Source organism: Zeugodacus cucurbitae, chromosome 4 (genome assembly GCF_028554725.1).
Source record: "Zeugodacus cucurbitae isolate PBARC_wt_2022May chromosome 4, idZeuCucr1.2, whole genome shotgun sequence".
Lineage (NCBI taxonomy): Eukaryota > Metazoa > Arthropoda > Insecta > Diptera > Tephritidae > Zeugodacus > Zeugodacus cucurbitae.
Genome location: NC_071669.1, coordinates 56,756,721 through 56,783,729, shown reverse-complemented (window position 1 = coordinate 56,783,729; position 27,009 = coordinate 56,756,721). Strand labels below are relative to the sequence as shown.

At 34.1% G+C, this 27,009-nt stretch overlaps 1 protein-coding gene across 7 annotated transcripts; it reads right to left on the bottom strand.

Annotated features, from left to right (window-relative positions):
- Nucleotides 1-66: 66 nt before the first annotated feature.
- LOC105220906 (protein spaetzle 5) lies at nucleotides 67-27,009 on the bottom strand. Of its 7 annotated transcripts, none has more exons than XM_029046061.2 (9): nucleotides 26,716-27,009; nucleotides 25,839-26,066; nucleotides 10,352-10,483; nucleotides 9,808-9,959; nucleotides 4,862-5,143; nucleotides 4,565-4,804; nucleotides 4,304-4,500; nucleotides 4,165-4,231; nucleotides 67-660 (listed from the first exon to the last, which is right to left on the bottom strand). In XM_029046061.2, exons 3-9 carry the CDS (start codon nucleotides 10,406-10,408, stop codon nucleotides 492-494), a joined length of 1,164 nt encoding a protein of 387 aa, XP_028901894.2. In that variant the 5' UTR covers nucleotides 10,409-10,483; nucleotides 25,839-26,066; nucleotides 26,716-27,009; the 3' UTR covers nucleotides 67-491. The 7 variants fall into 7 exon arrangements, with proteins under 7 accessions (XP_028901894.2, XP_028901896.2, XP_028901899.2 ...); XM_029046063.2 differs by having other exon boundaries at nucleotides 26,834-27,009; XM_029046066.2 differs by having other exon boundaries at nucleotides 25,839-25,973; nucleotides 26,834-27,009.

The following is a 27,009-nucleotide window of genomic DNA, read 5'->3' as shown; positions in this document are numbered from 1 at the left end:
TTAAAAAATATCTAATTTCTAATTTTCTTACCTTTTCCTTAAGAATAATTAATTTATACCAACTCATTATTTATTTTTTAATTTTTAATAAATCTATTTATTTTCAATTATTGACAATAATACAAATTGTTTTTTTTTCACATTTTATCGCTTTTAAATTATGTAATTATTACAAATATCTTTTTTTTGTTTTGCTACAAATTATTTTATGCTAAAGATCGTTGAAAGTGTTTTTTCGCTTTTAATTTTTTAATGTTACATGATTTGGAGTTTTCACATGAGTGTTTTTTTGCTTTTGTTTTTGTTTTTGTTTTTGTTGTTCGCTAGCATTTTGTTTTAACAAATTCGTTACATATAAATTATTTAAGTCTCCATAAATTAATTAAGTAAAACAATGATGGAAGAGCGCATGCGCGTGTGTGTGTGCTGCCGCAATTCTACGCGTGACTGTATGCCGCAAAGCGCTTGTTGTCAAGCTGATGTTGGTCCACTCAATTCGCCGCTATCGTACAAACGCAACAGCTCGGAAACCAAAATGAGTCCGTGTAGAGATTCTGACCGTTGGCCTGCAGCGCGATCAACCGTTTCTGCACGAATTTCTGTTCACATCTGGAGTTGTAACCGTTGGGCAATTGGCAGAGATTCGAGCAGGTGTTCGAACTGCAAAAAAACGGAGTAATCGGAATACAAATGAGAATGAGGGCATAAGATAAATGTGAAATAAAGTAAAAATAAAAAATAAATGAATTTACAATAATAACAACAACAACAATATGTGTGCTATAAGAAATGCGCTTTAAAGGTGCAATAAAAGCGAAGTGGCTGGTTGGCGAGCGGAGTATGCCAAAAATGCAACAACAACAACAAAAACAGTACTGATGATACGTGTGCAGCTCAGAACGTATCCTGTGTGAGGTTCGCACGCAATTTTTTTGCTGTTTTTTTGTTGTTTTTCTTGTAATTGTTGTTGTTGTAATTTTTTGCTGTTGTTTTTTTTTGCTCAATGCACAATTTAATGCATATTACACACCCATACATACTCATCTGTGTATATTCTCTACCTTTGCCTCCATGTTGCACACATGCGCGTTAGCGCCGCCACCGTAACAAGTGTTTGTTTAATTAAAATTTGTGTAGGTAGATATTTCTCTAAGGTAATTCGCATGGCTACTCATTGTAGCAAGGAATTCACATATTTATATATTATAAAAAAAAAAAATAAATATTTCTCAATGCACCATGTTGCATGCGCGTGCCTTTCCCTACCATATAGTATAAACGTTTTTTTTTTTTTTTTGCATTTCGGTGCCCCTCTCAGCTGGTATCCCCTTGTTGTTTGACGTGTTCGCGTGGCTATCGCCTTTATTTTTGTCCCCTAGCAAATCATCTTGCGTTATCCCCTTTTGCTGCAAAGTCACTTTGTACGCAATTTTTCTGCTAGGGGAACCTTTCGTAGCATATGCCACACACACACACGCCATACACTCATATAAAGGGTAAGTATGTACCCTTGCTCTGTCGAGCAAACCCTGTGCCAACCAATATACGCATACTTGCGCACAAATAACAAGCAGGACCTTCCTTAGTTCCTTCGTTAGCATCGCCAGCCAGTCAGCGGGGTTTACGCGCATGCGCAGACATTTCCTTTGCGTTGTGACCCAATTTCAGTGCAGTTATTTTTAAGAATTTTTCACAGAAAATTTCATTTTTGAATTATTAGTGAGTGCTTGTGTGTGTTTGCTATTGTTTTTTTGTGCTGCGAGGTGTTAAAATGTATTTAACCGCAATTATTATTGGTCTGTGTGATATCATCAAAAATATTCCCCGAAAAGCAGCTCAAAGCAAGCAGGAAACTATGTGAGCTCCCTCTCTCACTCTCCTTCTCTTACTCTATCATTGCACTCATAGCACAGAAAATCGCATTCAAATTTGAAATATGCAAGTAATACAATGCAAGCTCTACCAAATATACTATGTACCGTTCTTTCAGTGTGTACCCCTGTGTGTGCTATGAAAGCTTGCATGCAGCTAATTTGTTCCCCTGATTGATTGTTCGTTTTGAGGGTTAGGACTGTGTCAGTTTGCCTTTGATTTTCATTTTATTTTACTTTACAGTTATATTATTTATGTGTCAATAAGTGTGGCGTGCAGCGCGCTGAAAGCATTGAAGGGGTACACGCTTTGTTCCCAAAGAAAAAAATAAAAAAAAATTGGCATTTATTTGGTTATGCATAACGCCAATTATAACTTATTTAATTCAACAAAGCGTCAGTTGTGTGTAAATAAATATGTGTTTTAGGGTAAAAAATGCTTTCCAGAGCTTGAATGCACATGGAATTTGGCACGATTTTGTTCCACTTCTCTAATTTGTGCTCCCCTGCAATTATTAACTTGAATGGATTTCGGAGTTGGATAGTGCATGCACCTATTTGGACAACAAATAACGGTATTAAATTCACTTAAAAATTGATAAACTATTTATTGAACCGTAAGGGTTCCAGTATTTCGCATACTCCCAACAAGATTCTATATTAGATCATAAAAATCTATGTGGTGACAAAAAAATACATTGATGATGCACAAATTTTGTGCAAATTCTTGACCACTAATGATGACTAAGACAGCAAAACAGATATTTCATTTTGTCCTTCTTCATTGTTGAACTCTAAATTCAATATAATAAACACTGATGACGTTGTTTGGAGTGACCTCTGAACTCACGACGGAGCGCTAGGCATCGGATTAAGCTTTTACAGGACCAATCCAATCAATTAAGATTTTTGAGGGACTAACCTCTCCATTTCGAGCTTCCGTACTTTTTAAAGAAAAACACGGAAAATCAAATTTAATGGAGAATGTTTATTGTCATTCGAAGGAACATTCTTGGGAATTCATTCTTTAAAGATTATCGGTGTGATTTCGCGATCTTGGTGGCCAATCGACCGGCACATTATCTTCCCACCGAAGTGTTCTCCCAATAAATTCATTGATTGATGCGATCTGTGGCAAGTGGCACCGTTTTGTTGAAACCAAATGCCGCCGAGATCACGAGCTTCAATTTCAGGCATCAAATATTCGGTTATCATGGCGCGGTAACGGTTTTGAAGAAATATGGACCGATGATTCCACCGTCCCATAAACCACACCAAACTGTTGTTTTTTATGGATGAAATGGCAGCTCTTGAGTCTTTTAAGGTTGCTCTTCATCCCAAATGCGGCAATTTTGCTTGTTTACATACCCATTGAACCAGAAATGGGCCTCATCGCTGAATAGAATTTGGCTCGAAAACGTCGGATATTCTTGGAACTTTCCAAGAGCCCATAGAGCTCTCCACGGTTTTCGTGTACAGTCTCAGCTACAGCTGCTATATTTTCTTCACTGCGTGCTGGACGTTGTCTATTCGGTCGAATATTATCCAATAATGATTCTTTACAGAACGTGAAATTTCATAATAAAGTTAAACAATTTGTGAACGTTATACTGACAAAAATAAGATGATAGCTTGACACGACTCACGCGTTATCTGTCAGAAAAAGGCTATTGATAAAAGTACCGCTGCTTGGATCACCCTTTATATATAGAGTGCATAGCTATAGTGATAACTTTAGACCTATGACCTTTAGACCTTTCTTCACGTTTCCCTAAAATCTGAGAGGTGTCAAAAAAGTAACTTATTTGAAAAAATTTTAAGATTGAAGCTCTATTCTTAGCGTAATTAAGGAAGCGGTGTTTACGAAAGATATCCAACTATATTTCAACAACTAAGGGTAGCCTCTTTGACTTGAATCATTCAGTATAGGAGTATGCAACCATCTTAATGAGTTTGAGGTTATGGCTTCCGTAGCCGTTTGCAAAATGTTTGGGAATTTCCCAATGTTTTATTTTTGTCTTTGAAATATCACTATCAAATTAACCGAAATTAAAAAAATGTATATTTTTTCAAACTCTCTATCCTTTCATCAAACTGAAATTTAATTAATTTATTTTCAGTGTGAAAACTCTTCCCAGTAGTGGTATTAATTATTTATTTTCATATCTAACACCCTGTGCTATTTTTTTAATTTTTAAATACATTTTAAACACCCTACAAAAGTTTCTGCGCACTGCTGGCACCTTGTGTTTATAGTAAAGAGTAACTGTATAATTGGTTATAGCAAACTTACGCGCATAATTCCGCCTTTACCATTTGGCGCGCTGTACTCGCCTCATTCACCACGAACATCCAGTTGCCTAGCAAAAAGATAAACAAAAATGCTATAATTCTACAAAATAAAGAAATACACCACGAAAACTGAAACTCACCTTTACTGTTGAGCGCCGCTTGTGGTGTAATAAATTGTGAAGTCGTCTTGCAGAGTGTCTCCCGACCGGGACTTTGACGTTTGGTACGCGTTTTGGCACCCTTATCGACGCCAACGATATCCAAGAGATCCATATTAAGTGAAATGTCACGTGACAATTTCGATGATGATGATGTGCTTTGGGAGGATGAAGAAATGCTAAAGAGAATGAAAATAGAATTTAATACTATAAGTCAAGGTTGTAGAGTCTCTATGCAATTACCTGCGTTTCGCACGACTGACCGACATTGGATCGGCATCGGTGTCGTATGTGGTCAAGGCAGCGCTAAAGTTACCGCCCACCTCCACGCCCACCACGCCGTCAATATTGCGTGATATGCGTTTAAGCCAAAAGGCGGGGCTATTCGACGTAGCTTTGTGACTACTACTCTCCCCTCCACCGCTGTAGCTGTTCACCTGATTTTTGTTCAACCGTTGACCAGCAGAGGTGTAGAAAAGAAAGCTGAAATTGTTGTTGTTTTCATTACTTTGGTTCAAATAGTAAATATTTTGCACTCACGTTGGTGTCTCTGTTGTCTGTGATTTTGTTATGATGAATGTATTTTCACTGCTGCTTGCAGCCCCAGCTCCCACACCGCCATTTCCATTTGCACTCGGTGTGCTATATTTGTAGCCATTGAAATCGTCCCCACTATTGTAAGGGCGATTAAAAATAAAAGCTGGATCATAGAAGACTGGAGACTCGTGCCACGTCAACGCCGCGAATTCATCCCAAGATTCGTCCACAAGCAAATTCTTGGCCTCGTAACCCCATTTATGTACGAGATGCTTGATGAGATAGCTGTAATCATGCAAAATGAACTTAGAAAGGAGTTCAGGAGCAAGGCGGTATTAAAATTGAACTTAGAATAAATTTTGTATTGCTAGATGCCTTAATCCGAATTTTCTTGCATAAAACGTTCCCTAATGTCTTAGTTAAGGTAAATTGAGTAGAAAATAGTTTTGAAGTCCTAGGAAATGAATTTCTTCAAAGACGTGTCTAAAACCTTCTTTCTTGAATCAAAGTCTCTAAAGTCATTCTAATCTTGTCATATGCTTAGGAATTCATCACTTTATTCAGCTACCTTTCCCTTGAGCTGAATAAGTACTGAGATCCAAAAGACCTTAAAAGTTTGGGTAACTTTCACTCTTGATGAATTCTTAAGTAAAGCCTATAAAGCCATGCTAAGCTCTCCAATGTGCTTTGGCATTCAGCATTTTATCCCAAAGACATTTTAGAATTAAATACTTTAAAGACATCTCGTCATATACTTAAGAATTCAGCTTTTTATTCAGCTACCTTTTCCTTGAGCTGAATATGTTAGTGCTGAGGTCCAAAAACTTGAAATTTCAAATAGATATTTGGGATCATGGGCATGGTTTTTATATGCCGGACTCCATAGATGATGGATGACTTTGAGGGCAATAACGAGCACATCATAGGTGAGATTGAAAACCCTTAACTATATCTAGAAATCATGGGATAAAAGGAATGGAGGACGATGCAGATTCTCCCCGATCCAGAGGACAATATTTGAGAAGTTGATATAATATAGGGATTTTTGGAACTGTAGCCAGATAATGTCAAATCTTGAAAATGATTTTAAGTTATGGAAACATTTATCAGTAAATGCTATAAGATATAGACCACTGCAAAAATTTACCGCAACACTGTGCACACATATATGACTATAAAAAGCAAAAGTTAGGTGTAACTTTACACTCCAACCGATTACGTATATATACAAACTTGCTTTGTAAAATTCATTCAAAACTCGGCCGCCACAGTTAAATCAACACATCGAACAACTAATTCTAGTTACGTGCCAACAAAAATGTACGAAACGGTAAAAGTGTGCGAGACTTAAATACAAAAACAACAGCGCCACAAATAAAGTTAATCATAATGTAGGCAATCCATCAGTTTATTGTGTTTTGTGTGACATAGAGACGGACAGATGGACAGACGGACAGAAAGCGGCCTCAGATAGACGGACAGTCCGACTAAATGAAATTTTGGTGACTAGGCCAACGAAACAGGTATTTTCTCCAAAAAGATCAACAACAAGCCACTAACAAAAATAAAAAACCCCAAAAAAAAAAACACGGAATAAATAACAATAAAGTTGTGTAACAGGCCTTCGCTTAAAAATACTCGTACACTTACACTTCTACGGAGACATGTGTTAGCTTGAATTTACATAAATAGTATATGTTAGGCCGCAGGCGTAGGAGGCTTAAAAAGCAGCTATTTACCAAACGCATAATATATGAGTTTTGTTGTCTAAGTTTCGGAGCTAATATCGTTTAATACAGTTAATAGTATAAGATATATTTGTAGGCATTGATGAAGGATCGTTTAAGCTGTCACTAAGTTTGTCTGCTGTCATTGACCTACTTCTTTATAGAAATGTGTGTCTTGGTTCTTTGAAAACTGGTTTGTTTTCTCTCTTCTCTATTATTGATTTTGCTATGATTGTGATATGTGAGCCCTGGTACTTCAAAATTATACAGAGCCCATAGCCACTGAGTAGACAACAGACAGTAGATCCAAGCAAGAGGATTTTAGAAGAAGGTTTAGAGAAGCACTAGGAAGTGTTCTAATAAGCTATAAGGTTTAATAGTGTGTATTCAGTTATCTAGAAAGTTTCCTAACAATCGCTAGTTATCAATTCCAAGATTATACTAGGCCTAGTAAAAAAATCCATTATTTTTGGATAAAATTTAATATTTTATTTAGCATAGCTAGAATGATACGATTTCGGTTTTTGATTTTCGAAACATGCACCGTTTTGTTAGATAACTCCTTGACATTTTGAATACATTTTCATAAAAACCTGTGTTCCTCCTAACAAAAAACAGGGACAGTCGATTTTTACAAGATTCTTTTGAGACGAATTTTTCATCAGCAAATTTATTCACCATAGACAGTAATAGGTTGTAGTTCCAGAACCGTGCTATAAGTGGAATGTATAAGAACTTGCTAAATAAGCTCCCAAAACTTCTGACGAGTTACTATCGGTATTTGTAGCCTTCAGTGATCCTAATGGAAAGTGCCGCCTGACCTTGATTCGATCACGGCCGTTTTCTCTTGAAATTGGTGCTACTGAACCACTTTACATCACGACTACTCATCTGATGTAGAAATCTATCGATTTTGTGTCGATTCGCTGTTGGAAATTCGGTCCATAAGGATTTTAGCGATAACTCGAGTGGCACCCGTGCAGGGAGTTTTTTTTTGTCAAGTAATATCAAAATTTTCTGAGAAGTTTCTTTAGTACGAAGTTGTATCTTTATAAGCGTAATCCGAAAGCATACAATGCGGCATACAATTCTCTAAAGCTATATGTATATTGGAAATTTTATATTGGTATTTCCTATTACTAGACCTTATATACATATGGAGATGGGGTCATGTGTTGAAGTTCCTGCCATTCAATTGGGACGGGCAGGAACGATTCCTTTGCATATTTCTCAAGCAGCTCACGACTTATGGTTTTAGAACAAGTATGCTCTGGGTACACAACATACATCCGTTTGGAGGTGAGTTAAAGTGAAAAGGCGAAGACTCCTTCTGTGGTTGTGCGTAGGGGTTGGAGACCCACTACATAAAAACCCATCAAACACCAAAAATGAAAACACAGGCTATAATCGCAGAATACGCCACATATATATAATATATACCTATATATGTTTCTTTTGGTCCGAAATTCAGTTCATCAACCTTAAAATCAAAGAACAGATATAAGAACTGAAACGTCTCAGGCTTAGAGTGGTTCTTACCGAGGTTTCTTCGACTGCTCTAGGATCAAATGAGAGTTTTCAACGCTCCAGATTAGACCATTTTTCTCGTTTTTCCACCGGTTGAAAAAAAATCTCATCTAAAAAGTATATTTTCATATCATTGTTCCAAGATATGGTAATGACTTTCTGTAGAATCTTCTAGCAACTATTCCAAGGGCATATAACATGATCTCTGGCGAAGTTAGACAATTGATTTTATTTATCCAAATTGATCTCTTCAGTTTCTTTACTATTCCAAAGACATTAAGAGGTTAGACTTTGTAGTTCGATAGGTGAGAACACTTAGATTTCTAAGAAACTCTTCTTTTGAACTGTTGTTTGTTAGTTCGTATGTATAGAAGATTTATATTTAGATTTATGGCTATGCAAATGAAAATTGATAATGGCAAACAAGTGAATTAATCCGGATAAGAAATAAATTTTGTTTTTGTATTTTGGTAGACGTGTTTTAATTCTTGTTGTTTTAAAGATTTTACATTTTAATTTCATTTACTGGTTATATATTTTTTTTAATCAGTAGAAGTGACAACAAATTGTGTGTTGTTTTTACAAGATTTGTTTTTTGTTTGTCTCGTTTTTTTGAGAACTGGACTCAGTAACAGCGGCATTTGGAGCAAAATCTTATTTATTGCCGCTAACTTAGACTTATTTTGTAAACAAACAACGAGCATACGTAAGCAGTAATTTATTGCCACTTAAGCCTTCAGACGTCTACTACACTTCAGCAATGACCACTTTAAAACTACTTGTTTTATAAAAGGCCTCTAAGGAATTTCTATATAGCAGACTACAGACTACAGACTACAGAAATTGTGATTGTTAGACAAACCTACTTAATTAGCACACCATACCATAAAAGTACCAATATTTGCTATTTTTATGAACTTCGTTTTTTGTTTATTTTTTCTAGACCAGGTTTATTTTCTGTTCATAATTTCGGTGAGCAACAGAAAACTATAAAAAATATTGGCGCCAAGACAGTCACCGTTACCGGCTTTGCTTAATTGCTTAAATATTAGCCACTGGTGTATAGTGGTTTTACCAGAAGATTAGCAATTTGCTTGACCTTTGTTTAATTAGCTAATAATATTGAAAAATGCGAATTTGCCAGCGTAAAGAATGCTGGTGCTCATATCGTCTCCGTGATATACATATAACATTTTTTTTAATATTTTTGTTGGGCAATTTATGAGGAGTACATAATATAAATTTGCATAACTTAACGTAACGTAACTTAACATGAATCAACGTAACGTAACTTAAAGTAACATAGCATAACATAATATATCACAATATAACATAACAGTATGACATAATTTAACTTGACTTAACTTAACTTGACTTGACTTAACTTAACTTAACGCAAGATAACATAACAAACATAACATATCACATTATAACACAACAGTATGTCATAATGTGACTTTACTTAACTTAACTTACCGTAACGTAACGTAACGTAACATAACTTAACGTAACATAGCATAACGTAACGTTACAACGTAACACATAACATAATATTTCACAAAAACATAATATATCAAAACTTAACTTAACGTAATTCAACAACATAACGTAACTTAACGTAACGTAACATAATTTATATAACTCATTGAAAACTGACTATATATATTAGCCGAAAATAATTTTTTATTGACTTACCCTGGATAATTGTCCACGTGCTCGCAATATGTGCGACCGGGTCGAGCACATGATGGCGTTTGTCCCGGCGGCGATGGTACAAACTGGCACGGTGGCGCTCCATATAAACCGCAAGACGGTACACTGTGCGCTAATGTTGTATAAACTAGTATCTGAAAGAAAGAATATGCAAGATTTAACAATCCGAATGACCAAACCATAACAGTTAGTAAAGTATTTTCTAAATTCAAGAACCCAACCGCAACTTTCTACTCACATATTACATAACTATTTACTTCTTATTATTATACTTATTGATTCGGTGAGATTTAATGCTACAATTAAAAAATCGATTTTCACACTCGAACTAACTTTTAATTGCCAGCAGCGACTACACAATGTGCTGTCAAGCGGCTACATACATAAAATCTTGACCAATAAAATTCTCATATGTGACTAACTACTTGTGATTTAATATGTGTTTGCCGCTGCTCGTTAAACTAAATGCATATATTTTAGCAGCTATAAAATATGTGAGTGTGTTTGTACAACGCATTCAACTTACCACATAAATAAGACTAAAGCCATAATTACTATAGAAACGAGAAATAATACTCTTCATTGTGACATAGATGCGGAGATATCTACGAGTAGTCTATGCATTTGTGTGTGTTGACGTTCGAGCGCGTTGAAACAGCTGAAAAGAGGAAGCAAAAAATCGAAATTATTCTTTGTTAGTTAGTTGATTTGACGGAGATATTGGTAGATTTCAATATAATAATATGCATTCCTATATACTACTTTACAATAATTACTTTGAACATAAATCCAAAATTTCAAAACAACTAATGAATACTGATGATTTATTGAGAATTATGGCATAAATGGTGGGGGTGTGGGTATGTAGGCATCAAAATGAAAACTTCTTAGTCATATGTCAAGTTTATGGAAAAAATAATATTTAACGGTATGTCTTGTCTACTTCATGCTTTGCCATTTCAATGACAACTAATTCAACTAAAGCCAAATAAAAAAGGGCTCAGATTGTCATCAGTTTTGGCATTTTATTAATTCATACTAAATATTATGGAGGGACATAGGGAGCGTTTCGTCATATTTTAAAAATTAGCCTAGATAATACAAATGTCTATTAGTAAAGTGTAAAAACGCCCAGCCAGACATTAGATGTTTTTCTGTATTTACTGCCTATAGATCTATTCTGTAAGCAGCAGACATCGAAATCTGTCTTTTTAGAAAAAATAGATACCAAAATCATCTATACGGATAGCCAAGCGGCTTTTAAATCACGAAGTCAAATAGAATATCATTGAAGATAATGAAGGAATGCTTGGAGCTGTTAAAGACACTAACATCATATTTCACGATGAACCTGCAATGGGTTTCAGGACACAGTGATATTCCTGAAAACTGCGAAGCAGATAAACTAGCCAGACGGAGCACCACCTTACATTATTTTATGCTAATCAAGAGGGAATTTACATACCTCTGGCAAAGTGCAGATATTTCTACAATTATATAAATGTGGCCTGAGTGGAATAAGAGCCGCATATGTCGACTATTAAAATTTAAAAGGAATGACACAATAACCCACTGTCTAATTGGGATACACGCCAACAGAGGGGATTACTGAAGAAGCTGTCAAGAAGTAAGGAAGAAGAAACTATAACACACCTTCTGGGAAAAGAATCACAACTATCGAAAGCGGTTTCCTCGATGATGTGTCGGAAGTTGCACATTTCAAACTATGCGGAATTAGATAATTTTATCAAGACCACAGGGTGCTTCAAAAAGGCCTTAATAGTGTGAAGGGATCCCAGTCCCAAAGGTCAAGCTGTGTCGACAGTCAACCATCTAATCTAACCTAACCTAAAGGGTATTTTTTGGACGTATCGTTTCTTAATGAGGCTATATTTTTTCAGTGGTGGTCTTTGGTTGGACGACTGTTACTTGATTTATGCTCAGTTGGTTTGACAGAACAGACTTACTTAGGAACAATGATTGAGACGTGCGGTCTCAATCGCTTCTATGCTCATAAATTGGGCATCTCTTGACATTAATCGAGCGTTTTATTTCCTTTTAAAAACTACATTCATGTCTAACAACAAACATCAAACCACATTATGCTACTTATGACCTTCTTATCTAAATTTATTGATATATCTCACTCACTCGTTATGACAAGTTAAGACACTGAATCACTTTAGGCGATATTTATGATATTGATCCAACTACGTCAAAGATTATCAATCAATCAATTTATCCATTATTAAGCGAGACGCTCTAAAAGAAAGTGTTCCATGAGAAGTAGGTTTGGTTGTAGCCAAGCACTTTTTTAAATGTTTAGCCTATTCACATGACAGCCTCCTTACTGTCAAATTCAATTACTTTAGGGGTGACACTTTAAAAATCCATATTTTGTATTTTTTGCATATTCGATAGTTTATACTTTCGGTCGTATCTTGAATAGTTTTTGAATGGTAGCGTTGTAAGGAGTGACCGCTTACAGGTATAAACCTCTATAGTTGAAACTTTAAACACGTTTTTCACGAAACGACATTTTTCAAAATTGCTTACACATCATAACTCAACGAGAAATTGACCGATCGACTTCAAATTGAAACTGAGTATTCTTGAATATATTTACTATATAATTACCGATGATTTTTTTGATTGGTTGAAAATGGCCATTGTGGCAATAAAAAATGACAATTTTTTCACTACTCATTCGGCCGGAATTATGTCAGCAGTTGGGGAACTTTTTGTTGGTACCCACGAAGACAGCACATATCTCCGTTAATTTTCAATATTTTTGTAAAAAAATCTTTAAATATATATACAAAATATTAAAAAGCTACGAATAGGACGACCTATCAATTGAAAAAGAGGTCAACTGAACTAAGGATCAAAGGACCCTTTATTGATTATTAAAAACAACTTAACTACACGATCTTTTTGAAGAAAAAAATGTTTCTACAAAAGACCAGAGAACAGCAAATCAAAATTCAATAATAGGTTTAACGCTAATTGAGTTCTAATTTATATATATTTTTGGCGTAGGAACCGCTATAACCGCTTTTCTAATTTAATCTTATTTAATTTGGAGATAATTACTTTTAATACATTACCACAATTGACAATTTAGCAAATGCATCAAAAGTTAGTGCCATTTAATTAGTTACTTAATAAGTAACAATCATTTCCTAAACCCATTAATTCAAGCAAATCAAAAGCAAATACTATAAATTAACAGTTAATAAGCACGAAATAAACGTCAGCGCAAGCGCAAGTGGGCGTTGTGCCCAGTAGTCACTCATTAAGATGAATAAGTACTTACTAAGTAGTTAACATGTCATAACTATCAATTAACTATTTTAAAAATATCTTTCGTTTATATCTTTTCAGTATTTTGTACTGTTGCTTTTTATTGTTAGATGTTGCATATAATTAACGGGTGTCTTTAGGCGCTTAGGCAAATAAATAGAAATTGTCTGTTACAAAAGTGATAAAAAATACTATAGTAATATTGTTAAAAGTGCAACAAAAACAAAAATATGCACAACAACAAAAAAGTGCAATAACAACAAAAAAGTGAAACAAAAAAGTGAAGCAACAACAAAAATGTTGTTAAAAATGCCGTCATGACTGGCTCATCGTTTGTTAGAAATTAACAGTCAATTGCTGTCAGTTAACTTAGCCATGCTTAATGCCTTAGTGTTGTTGTTGTATGAGTAAGTAACCATTTTATTTCTCTCATTAGAAACGTGTGAAAGGTGACAATTGGAGATTTCGATTTTTTTCAATATTTTTTCCCAACTTTTTATTTGCAATTTTTTTTTTTCATTTATTCCACTTTCCGCAGCTTGTTCACTGATTTCGTTGCAAAAAATCTCAATTAACTTGTTTATTGCAGTTTTATATAAATTAAATCTAATTGTGTATTCCAGTTAGTACTCGCATCTGTAAGGAAAAGTAAAATGTCGTTTTTTTTTTGCTTTTATTTTTATTTGCCAATTTTCATTGTTTTGCGCTGCGTTCATTCGGATTACATGTGAATTTCGCAGCAACCAGTGGATTATGCCGGTTATCTAACGTTTTGTGAACTGAATTTTAAGTTACACATTATTCTTGTAATAACGAACAGATGTTTTAACTTTGACGTACGTACACACTACATTTGATATCGCCACTAAGTAAAAAAGGCTAGAGTAAAACTGGGTACCAACAATATTGAGTAGGTTAGGTAGTAAAACACCGGATATAGTTTCCGGAAATGGTAAGGTATTAACGATCTAGCTGTAGAGAGTTGGTATGTCGTGGAAAACCCTCATGTAACCAATTAGGAATATCCAACATGTTTTATTTCAAGTGCGACTGTTTCTGAATATTTAATAAGTCAACCATATAATATTCCCAACTAATAGATTTAGATATTGTATAAGAAAATGAACATGAAAATATTCCTCATTTTTGAGTTGCTTCTGTTGATATTAAACGTTAAATGAAGCGCATCTTTAGCATCTGAAGCGGTCTTTAGCCAGCTACAAAGTGATTTAAATAATTTTTACGAAGCGTTTTAATTTTGAAGTAGGCAGTTGAAGATTACTTTTTCTTATACTTATAACTTGAGTTTTCTTGACTTTCCGGTCTACCACATCTATGGCGAGTGCCGACTAACAATAGGTTAAACTCCAGTCGATTATACTTTGATGTGATATTGTGTAATTTGATCGAAAAAATTCAAAAATTTCTAACGCCTGAAAAAAATTCTGTCGACAATTAATACCCCTGACAGACGGCGGCGTTAATCCGATTAATTGGAGAGTTATCTCAGTTAACTCCGTTTGCTAACCCCCATTTAATTCTCAAAATTTTAGAGAGTTAGTAGGAGTTAGTGGCATTTTTGTTGGCAACATTGTTAAATTAAGCGTTTGAAAATCATTCACAGTCGATGACCGGTAGTCCATAATCGCTCAGTAGGGTTAAGATATACATAAAATTTCAAATCTATACCAATATTATAAAGAAGAAATATTTCTAGGTATGTTTGTAATAAATGAATTCAAAAACTACTGTACAGATTTCAAAAATTCAGTCACTATTGGAAAGCTACATCCAGATCACAACTTTCTGGAAAAAGTTCCCTGGTGAGGCTATCAAAAAGCCTCCGTAATGGAGAAGCTTAATCTGAAACTGAAAATCGTCTTGCAAGTAATTCTCTTCGCATCGCAAAAGAGTCGACTAACGAGCGCTCGCAGCTGCTTGCCGAACAAAATTTTAAAACATCGCAAGTACGCGCTTGAGAGTCGAGTACGAAGCATGAGCAGCGGCTTGAGGAACAAAATATTAGAAATATACAATCTAGTACCAGGGAGTCGAACTCTGAGCCATTCCCAACGCCTTCATAACCAGAGAGAAAGACAACTGACATCAAAGACTAGAGGTCGTAATCATGTTTTTGCTCATTAAAAAATAGTAATTTCATGTTCCAATTTTCCTCATTTTACTTTTTTAAAATGAACCCACGCAAGAAACGGGAAAGTACATACACATGTATGGGAGAGTGTGTATATGTGTGTAAAAACGTATAACTTTTAAAATGTTTGTTTAAACCCGAAGTCGGTGCGGTCTGCTAGTAAGAATTATAAGAGAAATAGAGGAAACCATCTACAGCTTTGGATTGAGCTGCTATCATACCACAAAGAAAAAACACTGCGATTGAACCCTTTACTTGTTCGTATTGTTGTAGCGTTAGAAAACATTCTTCAAATTATTTAGAGAAATGCTGCCGTATCTACAGATTTGGTTTTGAGTTGTTATTTAAACCGAATTTATATAGATATGCCCAAATGTAGACCATTAAAACTATTCTCGAACATTCTTTATTTAGTTTTATATTCTAAGGCTCATAGACTTTACATCTCACCTGCTAGAAGTATATTAGAAAAGTATCAGTGATTCCTCCTTCCATGCAGTATATATAGTTTTCAACTCTTCTACGATCACTACGCCAGTGATATCAGAATCCGCCCTATCTTTAGAGGTATTCTACCAACTAAATCTTTAGTGTACCATATTTATATTGCTTTTTTCTTCTTTTCTTTATGACATTGTATTTTTCTAACTTCAATACTGTAAAATAATATAATAACACTAGACTATGTATTGGTTCAAATAATTAATTGTTTTTTTTTTTAGATTCAGTCATAAATAGTTTATAGTTTAATCTTTCTTGGGTCATCTGATGTTATGTCGAGGTATTTGGGATAGAAATGCATCGACCTAGAAATTTCAACAAGATATTATATTGCAATATTTTTAAATCTAAATAGCATAATAGGTAATAGGATACAATTGAAACGCTTTCAAATACGATCCATTTTATATATATCGATTGAATGATGATCCAACAAAAATACTAATATACCCCGTTTCTATAGTACATTTTTCCACCAAAACAAAATGTAAGAGAGAACAAATATATTTCTCTCTTGTGTAGTTACTGAACCCGAATTTTCAGTGAAGATTTATAGTTCCTTTATCCGCACAACTATCGAATAGTTTTTATAAATATCGGGGAAGTACTTTTCTCACCTAAGTGAGCACATTGACTTAAATAAATCCAAGCCAAAATGTCAAACCAATTTATGAAAGCTTGATATCATTAAACTCACCTAATAATTGTTTTAATTGAGCGCTTAATTTTTAATTGCTGCTTAATTAGTTAATTTCGCTAATGAATACCAACAATAAAAACAACGGTAGTAAATCAAATCAATTACCAAGCACTACTTTAAACTGATACAACTTTTATTAGCAATTTTTCCAACTTAATGACTATCTAAATGACGTTCTGATTAGTTATATATGCGCAGTGCGAAAAACTATAACACCTTGTAAATTGCGAGACAAAATGTTTTCGAGATGTTAACAAAAAGTGTATTATATAAAAGCGATTTTTTTTAATAAAGAACCTAGATTGTTAAATTGTATAATGAATAATGTATACTTAAATGATTGTTATACCATTTAGTTTTGGTATTTGATTTTATAAACAATTATGGTGCAATTTATTTGTTAATATAATCATTACCTATAGTCATAATTGCGTAGTTAAGGCGTACACAAACTGCTTTGAAAGGCAGGCAGCAGTGCGAATAAATGTGAAATAAAAAATTCAATGAAACAATAAAAAATTGTTTTGTCATTTTGTTATATGCACATTCACTTTTAACAACTCAATTAGCACGCAATTCAATTGAACTGAAATAAAACGTTTTCAGACCGTCAAATGTATGCGTAAACCAATAAATTCGATACAAAAGCTGCGTTAGCAGATCAAACCACTTTTTATGTCGAGCAATGACGTACAAACTATTTATTTAAAAAATAAAAAATAAATATAACAACAACAAACAAACAAATCAATTACAATTGGTGTTTCAAACTACTTTCAAGTATTCAGTCTGAGCAACGATTTTCAATGTTCGCCTTGCATGGTCATTGAAATACGCCACACACATGTTGTTCTTGTTATTGTATGCACACGCAATAACAAGCTTGAAAACATAAGTTGGCCGTTTTTTTCCTCTTTTAATTAAATATAAAGTCATAAAGTGTTTTATTTTTGTTCCCACATAGCATGTACTCATATTGTCTTGGTAATAAGAACCTGCGCGTATGTAGACTTCCGGGAGCGTAACATGGCAAATTGAAAGTACAGAAATGTGGTTCAATGCTTGGGCAATGGAAATTTACATATGTGCAAAGTTTATGTACACAACTCAATATGTTTAAATGCTCAGTCCTCTTAAGGAGGTTGTCGGACTACTTTTACATTTCTTGCTTTAATTAAACAAATACATTTGGAGTACATAAACTATTGAAGAGTAAATGAAAAATATTTTTGCCGGAGGACTGGTCCTTATGAAAGCAATCTGAGATCAGTTGAGAAAGATGATTACTTGGACTCCTTCATATTGATTCCTGCGTCGAAGGAAGCCGACCTTCTGTTCATACTGATCTTACAAAAGGAGAAGAGGTCCTAATATCGACCCAGAAAGTCTTAAATAATAGAAAAACTGTTTTAAAATATTGCTCAACCTTTGGTCAATAATTTTCAAACCCAAAAATATACCTCTGGCATTCAAAGGTTTCAGATAAAGCCTATCCAGTATGCAAAGGGCTTTCTAAACTCATCGATCTCGAAATTATAAATTTTTTTTTTGAAATTAGTTCAAATTTTAATCCAAAAAAACGGCTGACTGTTTCGCACATTCTTAGAACAAATACATCCCTGATTTCACTTTGCTTGAAAACGTATTCAGCGACCCCGAAAACCACCGAGTAACCAGTTTCGAGCGATTCAGAATTAAAAAAAAGCGTCGTCCATTTTAAATCCGCAATTTTGAATTTTAGAAAAACCGACACCGGATTTGGAAACAAAAGCTACCCCGAAAACCTCCGAATAACGAGTTTAGAGTGATTCCGATGAATTTTTCAAAATAGCGTCCGCCATATTGAATCTATTTTGAATTTTGAACCCGATTTGGAAACAAAAGCTACCCCGAAAACCCCCGAATAACAAGTTTCAAGCGAATCCGATGAAGTTTTGAAAACGCTGTCTGCCATATTAGTTCTATGACAGAACCCTGATCTGATGGCGTTAAAAGAACCTCGGATTCGGATTTAATGACCCGAAAAAACATAAGGCACACTTAGTGAGACCACCAGGTCATGACACAAATTATTTTTTGTGTGACTGTGTTATCTTTATCTAAAAGTTATTTTGAAAGAAATATGTCCAATTTCGTTCCTTTTATACCAACTTCTTCTTTTCTTATGCATTTGGTACCAGTCGACCATTTTCGATTCACCATTTTTATCATTGGGTATAATTTCGCATAAATAACAAATCAATTTTATTGTTCAATGCGCTCTATTCATACCGAATGCCATTGACACACCAAATACACAAAGCACTTAACTACATGCGGACCTTAGGTCATTCTTATTACCACTTCAACAGGTGTGTATGCGCATAAATATACATATAAGTCCATTCTATGGACATATGTACCATTTGCATGAATATTCATGAGGGCGCGTACAATGCGCTAATTGATTTTGCAAGTTAATCAATCAACTTTTTTTACAACTCTGCATTGAGGGTGCCAAAGTGCGAAAAGAAAACAAAAGTAATATGTGAAAGAATTGCTCAACCTTGTTTTAGTGTTTTACTCCACTTAGCGGTATGTCGTAATAATATTTCCTGTGAATTATTTGTGTTTGTGTGTGAGTTATTACTTTTCTTCCGGGTACAATGCGGAAAAGAAATATTTGTATTAAAATTCTTACATAGGTGATCTCAGGAACAGATTAGAAAAGATTAAGATCTTCTAAATGCTCATTTGACATATCTCTTCAGTAAGATTTGACATTTCATTATCAAGAGCGGCCGGTTATTGTGAATGGGAATCGCTACCGCTCAATGATAACCGAATATTTTTAGCCCGAATTGGATGATATGGACTTGGACAATATGTGATTCCAACAGGACGGCGCCACAAGCCACACAGCGAATGTCACAATCGATTTATTGAAAACCAAGTTTGGAGAAAGTGTTATCTCACGAAATGACCCAGTCAATTGGCCGCCTCGGTCGTGCGATTTGACGACGTTATACTATTTCCTGTGGAGCTACGTCAAGGCTATGGTCTATGCCAACAAGCCAGCCAAGATGATTGATGAGCTTCGTACGAGTATCGAACTTGAAATTGCAGCACTTCCGCCGATTTATGCTTGAAAACTGTCCAAAATTGGGTTCAGCGTCTGGACTTCTGTTAGCGTGCCATGCATCAAGTTCCATAATGGCATCGAATGTACTTTCACAGGAGTAAAGAATTTCATAGGTACCCCAAACCGTTTTAGTTTTACTTAAAAAAATTAAAACTTTTGTAGCACTCTTATTGAAAACCCCTTTATATACGAAATACCAAACGGAGGGCGAAAATAATGATTAGGGGTACAGTATCTATCAATATATTGGGTTAGGGGATGGTCTATACTAAAGAATATGAAGGCTGGGATAATTCGTGGACCTTTTTCATTCATCTTCGCCTCCAAGCTATATTATAATCAAGATTATTGTCATAATTTTGCTACGACATTTTTTTTCTTTACCGCTTGGTATATGGTCCAGAGCCAACCGGAAGTTTGAATATAGGGATTAGGGGGATTACTGGATCGTATTTATTAATTTATGAATAATTATCTGAAAATTATAGATTTTGAGAAATCTTGATAGATTGACTGATATTTTCATTGCTAATAAGGTTCTCATATTCCGTAGCTGAGGGCAGGAAAAGCTCGATTCTAATTTCGCGCTTACCATTCTCCCCACCGGTCCGTCCCAAAACTCAACCAAGTTTGTTCGAGTTATTTGGTACTGTGGCGATCTTGACATTAGGATTAACCTAAAATTTTCGATCTGATTGAGACTTATACTGAGTGTTGATCACTCTATCAATATAAACTTTTAAGCAATATGCAATTTTTTCAGTATTTTGAGCGTTTGATGCACTCAATGCAATATATTGCTAGAGTATAAAAAAGAAATTTGGCTTAAGTTTGGAATATTTATGGAGGCACAACCAACATGTTCATTTTAAAAGTGGGTTAGATCGCGAATGTGATAAAGAAAACGAGAGAAAACTGGCTAAACTCATTAATGATGCGGAGTATTCTCTCAACTTTTATATACGTTATCAGATCACTTAAAAGATTTACGTGACAAATCAATCTTATAAGAGACTTATTCCGCATAATAAAAACTAATTCAAAGAGATCAGAAAACTATACAAACAAAAACACTGCAACAACAGATAATACAACAGAGTAACGTAACGGTCAAACCGCCCGCACTACAATAGATCACTTTAGTTGTCTTTTTGTTGTTGTTTCGCACAATTTCGCGCATTTATTTGCATTTCAATGCCGGTCACTGTGCTAGAGACTAGAGACTAGCCCAAAAAATTCAAATTAAACGAACAGATTTTATTAACGGGTGATTTTTTTGAGGTTAGGATTTTCATGCATTAGTATTTGACAGATCACGTGGGATTTCAGACATGGTGTCAAAGAGAAAGATGCTCAGTATGCTTTGACATTTCATCATGAATAGACTTACTAACGAGTAACGCTTGCAAATCATTGAATTTTATTACCAAAATCAGTGTTCGGTTCGAAATGTTTTTATCGACAAATTTTGTTCAGCGATGAGGCTCATTTCTGGTTGAATGGCTACGTAAATAAGCAAAATTGCCGCATTTGGGGTGAAGAGCAACCAGAAGCCGTTCAAGAACTGCCCATGCATCCCGAAAAATGCACTGTTTGGTGTGGTTTGTACGCTGGTGGAATCATTGGACCGTATTTTTTCAAAGATGCTGTTGGACGCAACGTTACGGTGAATGGCGATCGCTATCGTTCGATGCTAACAAACTTTTTGTTGCCAAAAATGGAAGAACTGAACTTGGTTGACATGTGGTTTCAACAAGATGGCGCTACATGCCACACAGCTCGCGATTCTATGGCCATTTTGAGGGAAAACTTCGGAGAACAATTCATCTCAAGAAATGGCCACCAAGATCATGCGATTTAACGCCTTTAGACTATTTTTTGTGGGGCTACGTCAAGTCTAAAGTCTACAGAAATAAGCCAGCAACTATTCCAGCTTTGGAAGACAACATTTCCGAAGAAATTCGGGCTATTCCGGCCGAAATGCTCGAAAAAGTTGCCCAAAATTGGACTTTCCGAATGGACCACCTAAGACGCAGCCGCGGTCAACATTTAAATGAAATTATCTTCAAAAAGTAAATGTCATGAACCAATCTAACGTTTCAAATAAAGAACCGATGAGATTTTGCAAATTTTATGCGTTTTTTTTTTTTAAAAAGTTATCAAGCTCTTAAAAAATCACCCTTTATAACCTCATGTATTGTTCCATATATACATATATATGCATATATTTATTTATATATATATCTTATATATATCAAATGAGTGCTTGGAGTTGCTCGCACAATAGATCACACATTTTTTTTGCAATGCAATTTACTTTTGTATATTTCTGTATGCTTTTGAATTTCTGCTCTATGTGTCCTCTAGCCTCTACTAGCAACTTTAGTATATTTACTTCCCGGCTGTGTTGCGCAGCGTCGCTGCAAAATGTTTGACAGCCATGACAGATATTATGCAAAGCAATTTTTAACGGTTATTTCAACACTTTTTCAGCAATTTTTATTTAGTCGCTTACCGCTTACCGAGTTGTTGTTGTTTGGTGTTGTACACAACCAACTGTTGTTTGACAAAATCTATGAATTTTTTGACAGTCGAGTTGACAGCAATAGTTTTACCCAAGTCACAAATGTATGTATGTATATATGCGTTGGTTGTGGGCTTTTTGTTTGCTGTTTATGGTTTTATACACTTTAAGACAGCGTTAATGTGTTTTATTGCGTGGAAACTTTGCACGGACCATAAATGAAGCATCACAGCGCATAGTTGCTGAACTGTCAGATTTTTATCTGGTTGTGTTGTGATAGTGCGCTGTGCTTTTTTCTGTTTTTCTTGTGTTTTGTGTTATTAGCTAATCTCAACAAAGCCGGCTTTGGCCATGATCATTTGACGCGTGTAGCTATGCTTTGAGATTTGACAAGTTTTTGGCGTTGGCTTCAACTATTTTCTATCTATGTATGTATTTATGTATGTATTTATGTGGTTGTATTTATGTGTGTTATGTGACGTCTACGCCCTCAGCATGCACTCAAAGTCACGCAATAGTTGTTGTCTGTAGCTGTTTTTAGACATAAAATTTTGACGAAACAATAAGTAAAATGAATCAACGAAGTGTTGTTGTATGAAATACAATAAATATATATGTAAATATATATACAAGCATTACTATTTATATACACTCGTAAAACTATAAAAAATCAAGCAATATGCGGCTGGTTAAAAAATAAAAAAAAATTTGTTAATAGCTCTGCGGTCATATCAATCAATCTTGTTACTTAATTAAGTGTGAACATTTGAAAAATATTTTTTTTTTTGTTTTTTTCTTTTAATTTTTATGTGCTAAATGGCTTTGTCGCTTTAACCTTCAGTACTAAGTTTATTCGCCCAAATTTGGCATTGTCGCCGATTAGTGTCAAACTGCCTTCCTAGTTTCCTTAAATTGTCTAGCGATATCTCTTGTAGATTTATGTTAAGTGTTGGCCAAAATTTGATTGGAAGAAAAAACAATTTTTTTTTCTGTATTTAAAAATCTTTCAAATAGTCTTTGCTAATATAATTTTACTATAAATAGCCAGTATCCATTTAGGCATAAATGTCACTCGACTGCTATATAAATCAATTATAGTAGTTCAGCTATTATATCCAGCGGCAGTTAATAACAAAAACGGTAAAGATTAATCTCAGAATAAAATGAAAATGTTACAGTTTCGAGCTTAGCGCTGCTTAATATGCGCTAATTTGGCAGTCGAATGAAAATGGTTAACAATATAGAAAGATACTTATGCCTAATAAGCGTAAAGCGATCAACTTAGAATGAGTAGTGACCATGAAGATATAATAAATCAAAATATAGTTAAAGAAAATACTACAAATGGCGGTAGTTAGTAGTCGCTAGACAAGATATGATGTCACGTGACGTGCTGTAAAAGGTGTTATGATTTCGATATATAACGTACTAATGCTTCTACAAAACAAATAATACTGTTATGCAATACAAACTATTGAGAAGAATTATGTGCAATTTAGATATTTGATATGATGTGATACTAAGTCATGTGATAAAAATCATGTGATGTGACTTAACGTCACGTGATGCATTTGAAGCAATAAAATAATGTCAAAAAGTGAAAAGAACTTCTGGAACTATTTATTTTTAATTAAATTTCTCTTCTTATTTAATATTTCATCAATAACTTGTTTACAGTTCGTCATGTTGTGATATGCATTTCTTTGATGTGATGCATAGATCTCATGTCTATCAAGTAAGACATTTGATGAATTAAAAAATAAAATAAAATAATAATTATTAGTTAGCGAATTCAATAAGCAGTATATTTTCCCCAATTTTTCATATGCAATTTATTACTTCTATGGAAGTGTGTCTCAAACTCGTTTCCCGGCTTCTTATCGGCATATTCTGTTAACTAAAGTTGCAAAACGCCTAAAAATCATCCTAGCAACCTCTTATATCAAATTTGTGAAAGTTTCAAAGCGCTTAATTGAATCTTGTGTATCTCTGGCAACCATTCACAAGAGTTTGAGATATGACACAGGACTGAACTCTTGTCATAAGGATCCGTACATTATGGGGTTAGGTAGTTTCAAAAATTTAAAATTTTGAAAAAATATTGTCTTATTAAATAGCGCAATATGTTTAAAATATTATCCAAAATATGAATTCAATCCGAGTTATATTCTAAGAGATATACCCTTTGGAAGTTCCATCCATCAGGCACCGTCAGTACAAATGTTAAACTTTAAATACATTTATCTCAAAACTCAAATTTTTAAGTCAGTGTGCACAATATCTCAAAAAGTTATGAAGCGATTTTGATCAATTTTTTTTTTCAAATAGTTAATGAACGAAGGATTTTTTTTATATCTTTATTATAACTATCAAGCCAATATATGCCGAAAAATTTACAAAAAAAAGTGAGTTTTTTGGTTAAAATCCCGTAAAAAATTCAAATTTCAATTTTTTTGGTTTCCTTCGTCCTTTAACTACAGCCATCCATATACTATCGAAATATTTTTGGTTTATTGATTTTAGATGAACCAATGAGTTATGATGTCCATCGCTAGACCTTTTTTTGTACACGTCATGGGAGATAAGGTGACAACGGAGGAGTTTTCGGAATTTTTAAATAAACATTTCACAAAATACTGTTTAGATATGTATTTTTGATACGCTGAATTGTTTAAATGAAATATATGATTGTATATATTTAAAAAAAATTGTGAAAATTGCCCTCTGAAACCCACTTAACCCCTTGATAAAGCTGTTGACTATTATTATCACCTGAATATAAGAGAAAATACACTTCGAAGAAATATTAAATATGATATCCTAAAATCTCTCGAACAAATTTTGGGATACAACTCGGAGCGGTTCCCCTTAACAATCCATAGAAAACGATCACGGTCAATTATCTTTCACCTAATGATGATAACCTTTTACAGACCCATTCCTGGCTAAAAATTCAGAAATATGATTTTTAGACATAATTTGACCATGGCGCCACCTGGAGGGTAAATTTTTGCTAGTGTGATTTCCTCTTCCTTGCCTGTAAATATCTCCTACATAAGTCAACTCCACCGAGATAAGCAATAATTGATAGTTTTGGGGAATAATTCGAGTAGTTTAAGGACCAACGACGTCCATATATAATCTTGGATGAAGTACGTCATCATTATTTCAAAGGAAAGACCAGTCAGCTTGCATAGGTATGGTGTCTATAATTTTAGGGCGCGCATCTAATAAAATCATTTTATTATCTTCAAAAGCTAAAAAACCAGCTAAGAAGGTTGAACGAATTAGCGGAGAGACAACTTCATGTGAAGCAGAAGAAAGCAAAGAAAAAAGAAGAATGTCGCTATAATCGGTGCAACGCCCTCAAAGGCGATTATGTTGAATAATAAAATTGATTTAAAAAAATTATTTTTTTTTAACCGATACGAACAGGCTAAAGACTGTCTAGTAACCAAAACAGTTCAAATAACACATAAAAAAATTATATAATTTATAAATTATAAATAAATTATGCAAAAATACAAAATTCACAAATCACACAACATTTTCATAATAACTTCTAATAAAACTAGATTAGAAAGGTATAAAAATAACAAAATTTCAAAAATCACACACCCACGCACGTACATATATATCCTAACAAATATATATATATATATATATATATATATATATATTTATATATATAGATATATAAGAAATCACTTACATTTGCTTTCGTATTCTGTTCGCGTTCGTGCACTTTACAGATTATTCACACTTGTGCACGCTCTTTATATAATCCACGCACGTGCTGCTTCAAATCGAGCACTATCCAGGCTGTTTACGAATGACAAGTAACTGCCTAGACGAATTCGAATCCGAAATGTGTTTTGGGCGAATGCAAAAGAGCTACAATTTTTTTTTACTACAACTTAATGAAATTCAATGCGAACCGCTAAATTCAAATAAACAAAAACAAAAACGAAAAATTAAATAGACACACACAACTGTTTTGTTTTAAGCCAATTCTTCAACCGTTGTCAGTTGGGCGTACAACATCCGCACACAAATCACAACAATTTCACTTGTGTTATTTTATCGCAGCGCGCATCGAACGCACACATTTAAATTTAAATTAAATAAAATTTATTTTTGTTTTTATTTTTTGATTTTATTTTTATATAAAAAAATTTAAACTTTTTTGAATTTTTTTTATTTTTTTTAATTTTTTTTTATTTTTTTTAATTTTTTTTTATTTTTTTTATCTTTTTTTGTGTTTCAAACAAGCAAAATTACCAATTTGAGACACGATTTAACGCAGCTGAATTTGTATTACTTTTTGATTTCCTGAAAATTCGCAAATGAATACAAATGGGAGTATAAAATATTTCGGGCTTTAATGGCAAAAGTGTGGACTATTTGCTACAGCGATTCTGGTGGCACACTTCCACAAATATTTAAGCAGTTCAATTTAAGTATTTGAAACACTGGTTTAGGTGCAAAACAACAGAAAACAAGTTGAAAGCTTTCTAAACGCTGTGAATTTTTATTTCTCTATTTATTTGCTTTATTTTTTAAATTTATTTGCTTTTTGCACTACTCACACACACAACTAAATCAATTCGAGCACGTTTTTTTATTATTCGGAATTTGTAAATTCAGCAAAATCGTTTAAAATTTTTTCTTAGAAAAATATTTAAATTTCAGCTTAAAATTCTTTACTTTACTCTTTTTTTTCAAATAATATTTCTACAACGACTGCTATTTCGTTTCACGCGTCGCCGCAAAAGCACGTCCGTTCAGTTCGGTATAACTCGTCACTTTGCGCAAGGCATGCGTTCACTTCGCTCGTTTTCGTGCTGCTCACCGTTGCCAACTACAAAACCTACTGACGGCCT

Excerpts from the sequence above, each read along its gene's own strand:
- LOC105220906 (XM_029046061.2), bottom strand. The coding sequence starts at position 10,408 with ATGAAGAGTATTATTTCTCGTTTCTATAGTAATTATGGCTTTAGTCTT. Across the intron at positions 4,501-4,564 it reads GTCAGTCGTGCGAAACGCAG|CATTTCTTCATCCTCCCAAA; the intron begins GTAATTGCATAG and ends CATTCTCTTTAG. Across the intron at positions 661-4,164 it reads GTAAAGGCGGAATTATGCGC|TTCGAACACCTGCTCGAATC; the intron begins GTAAGTTTGCTA and ends GTTTTTTTGCAG.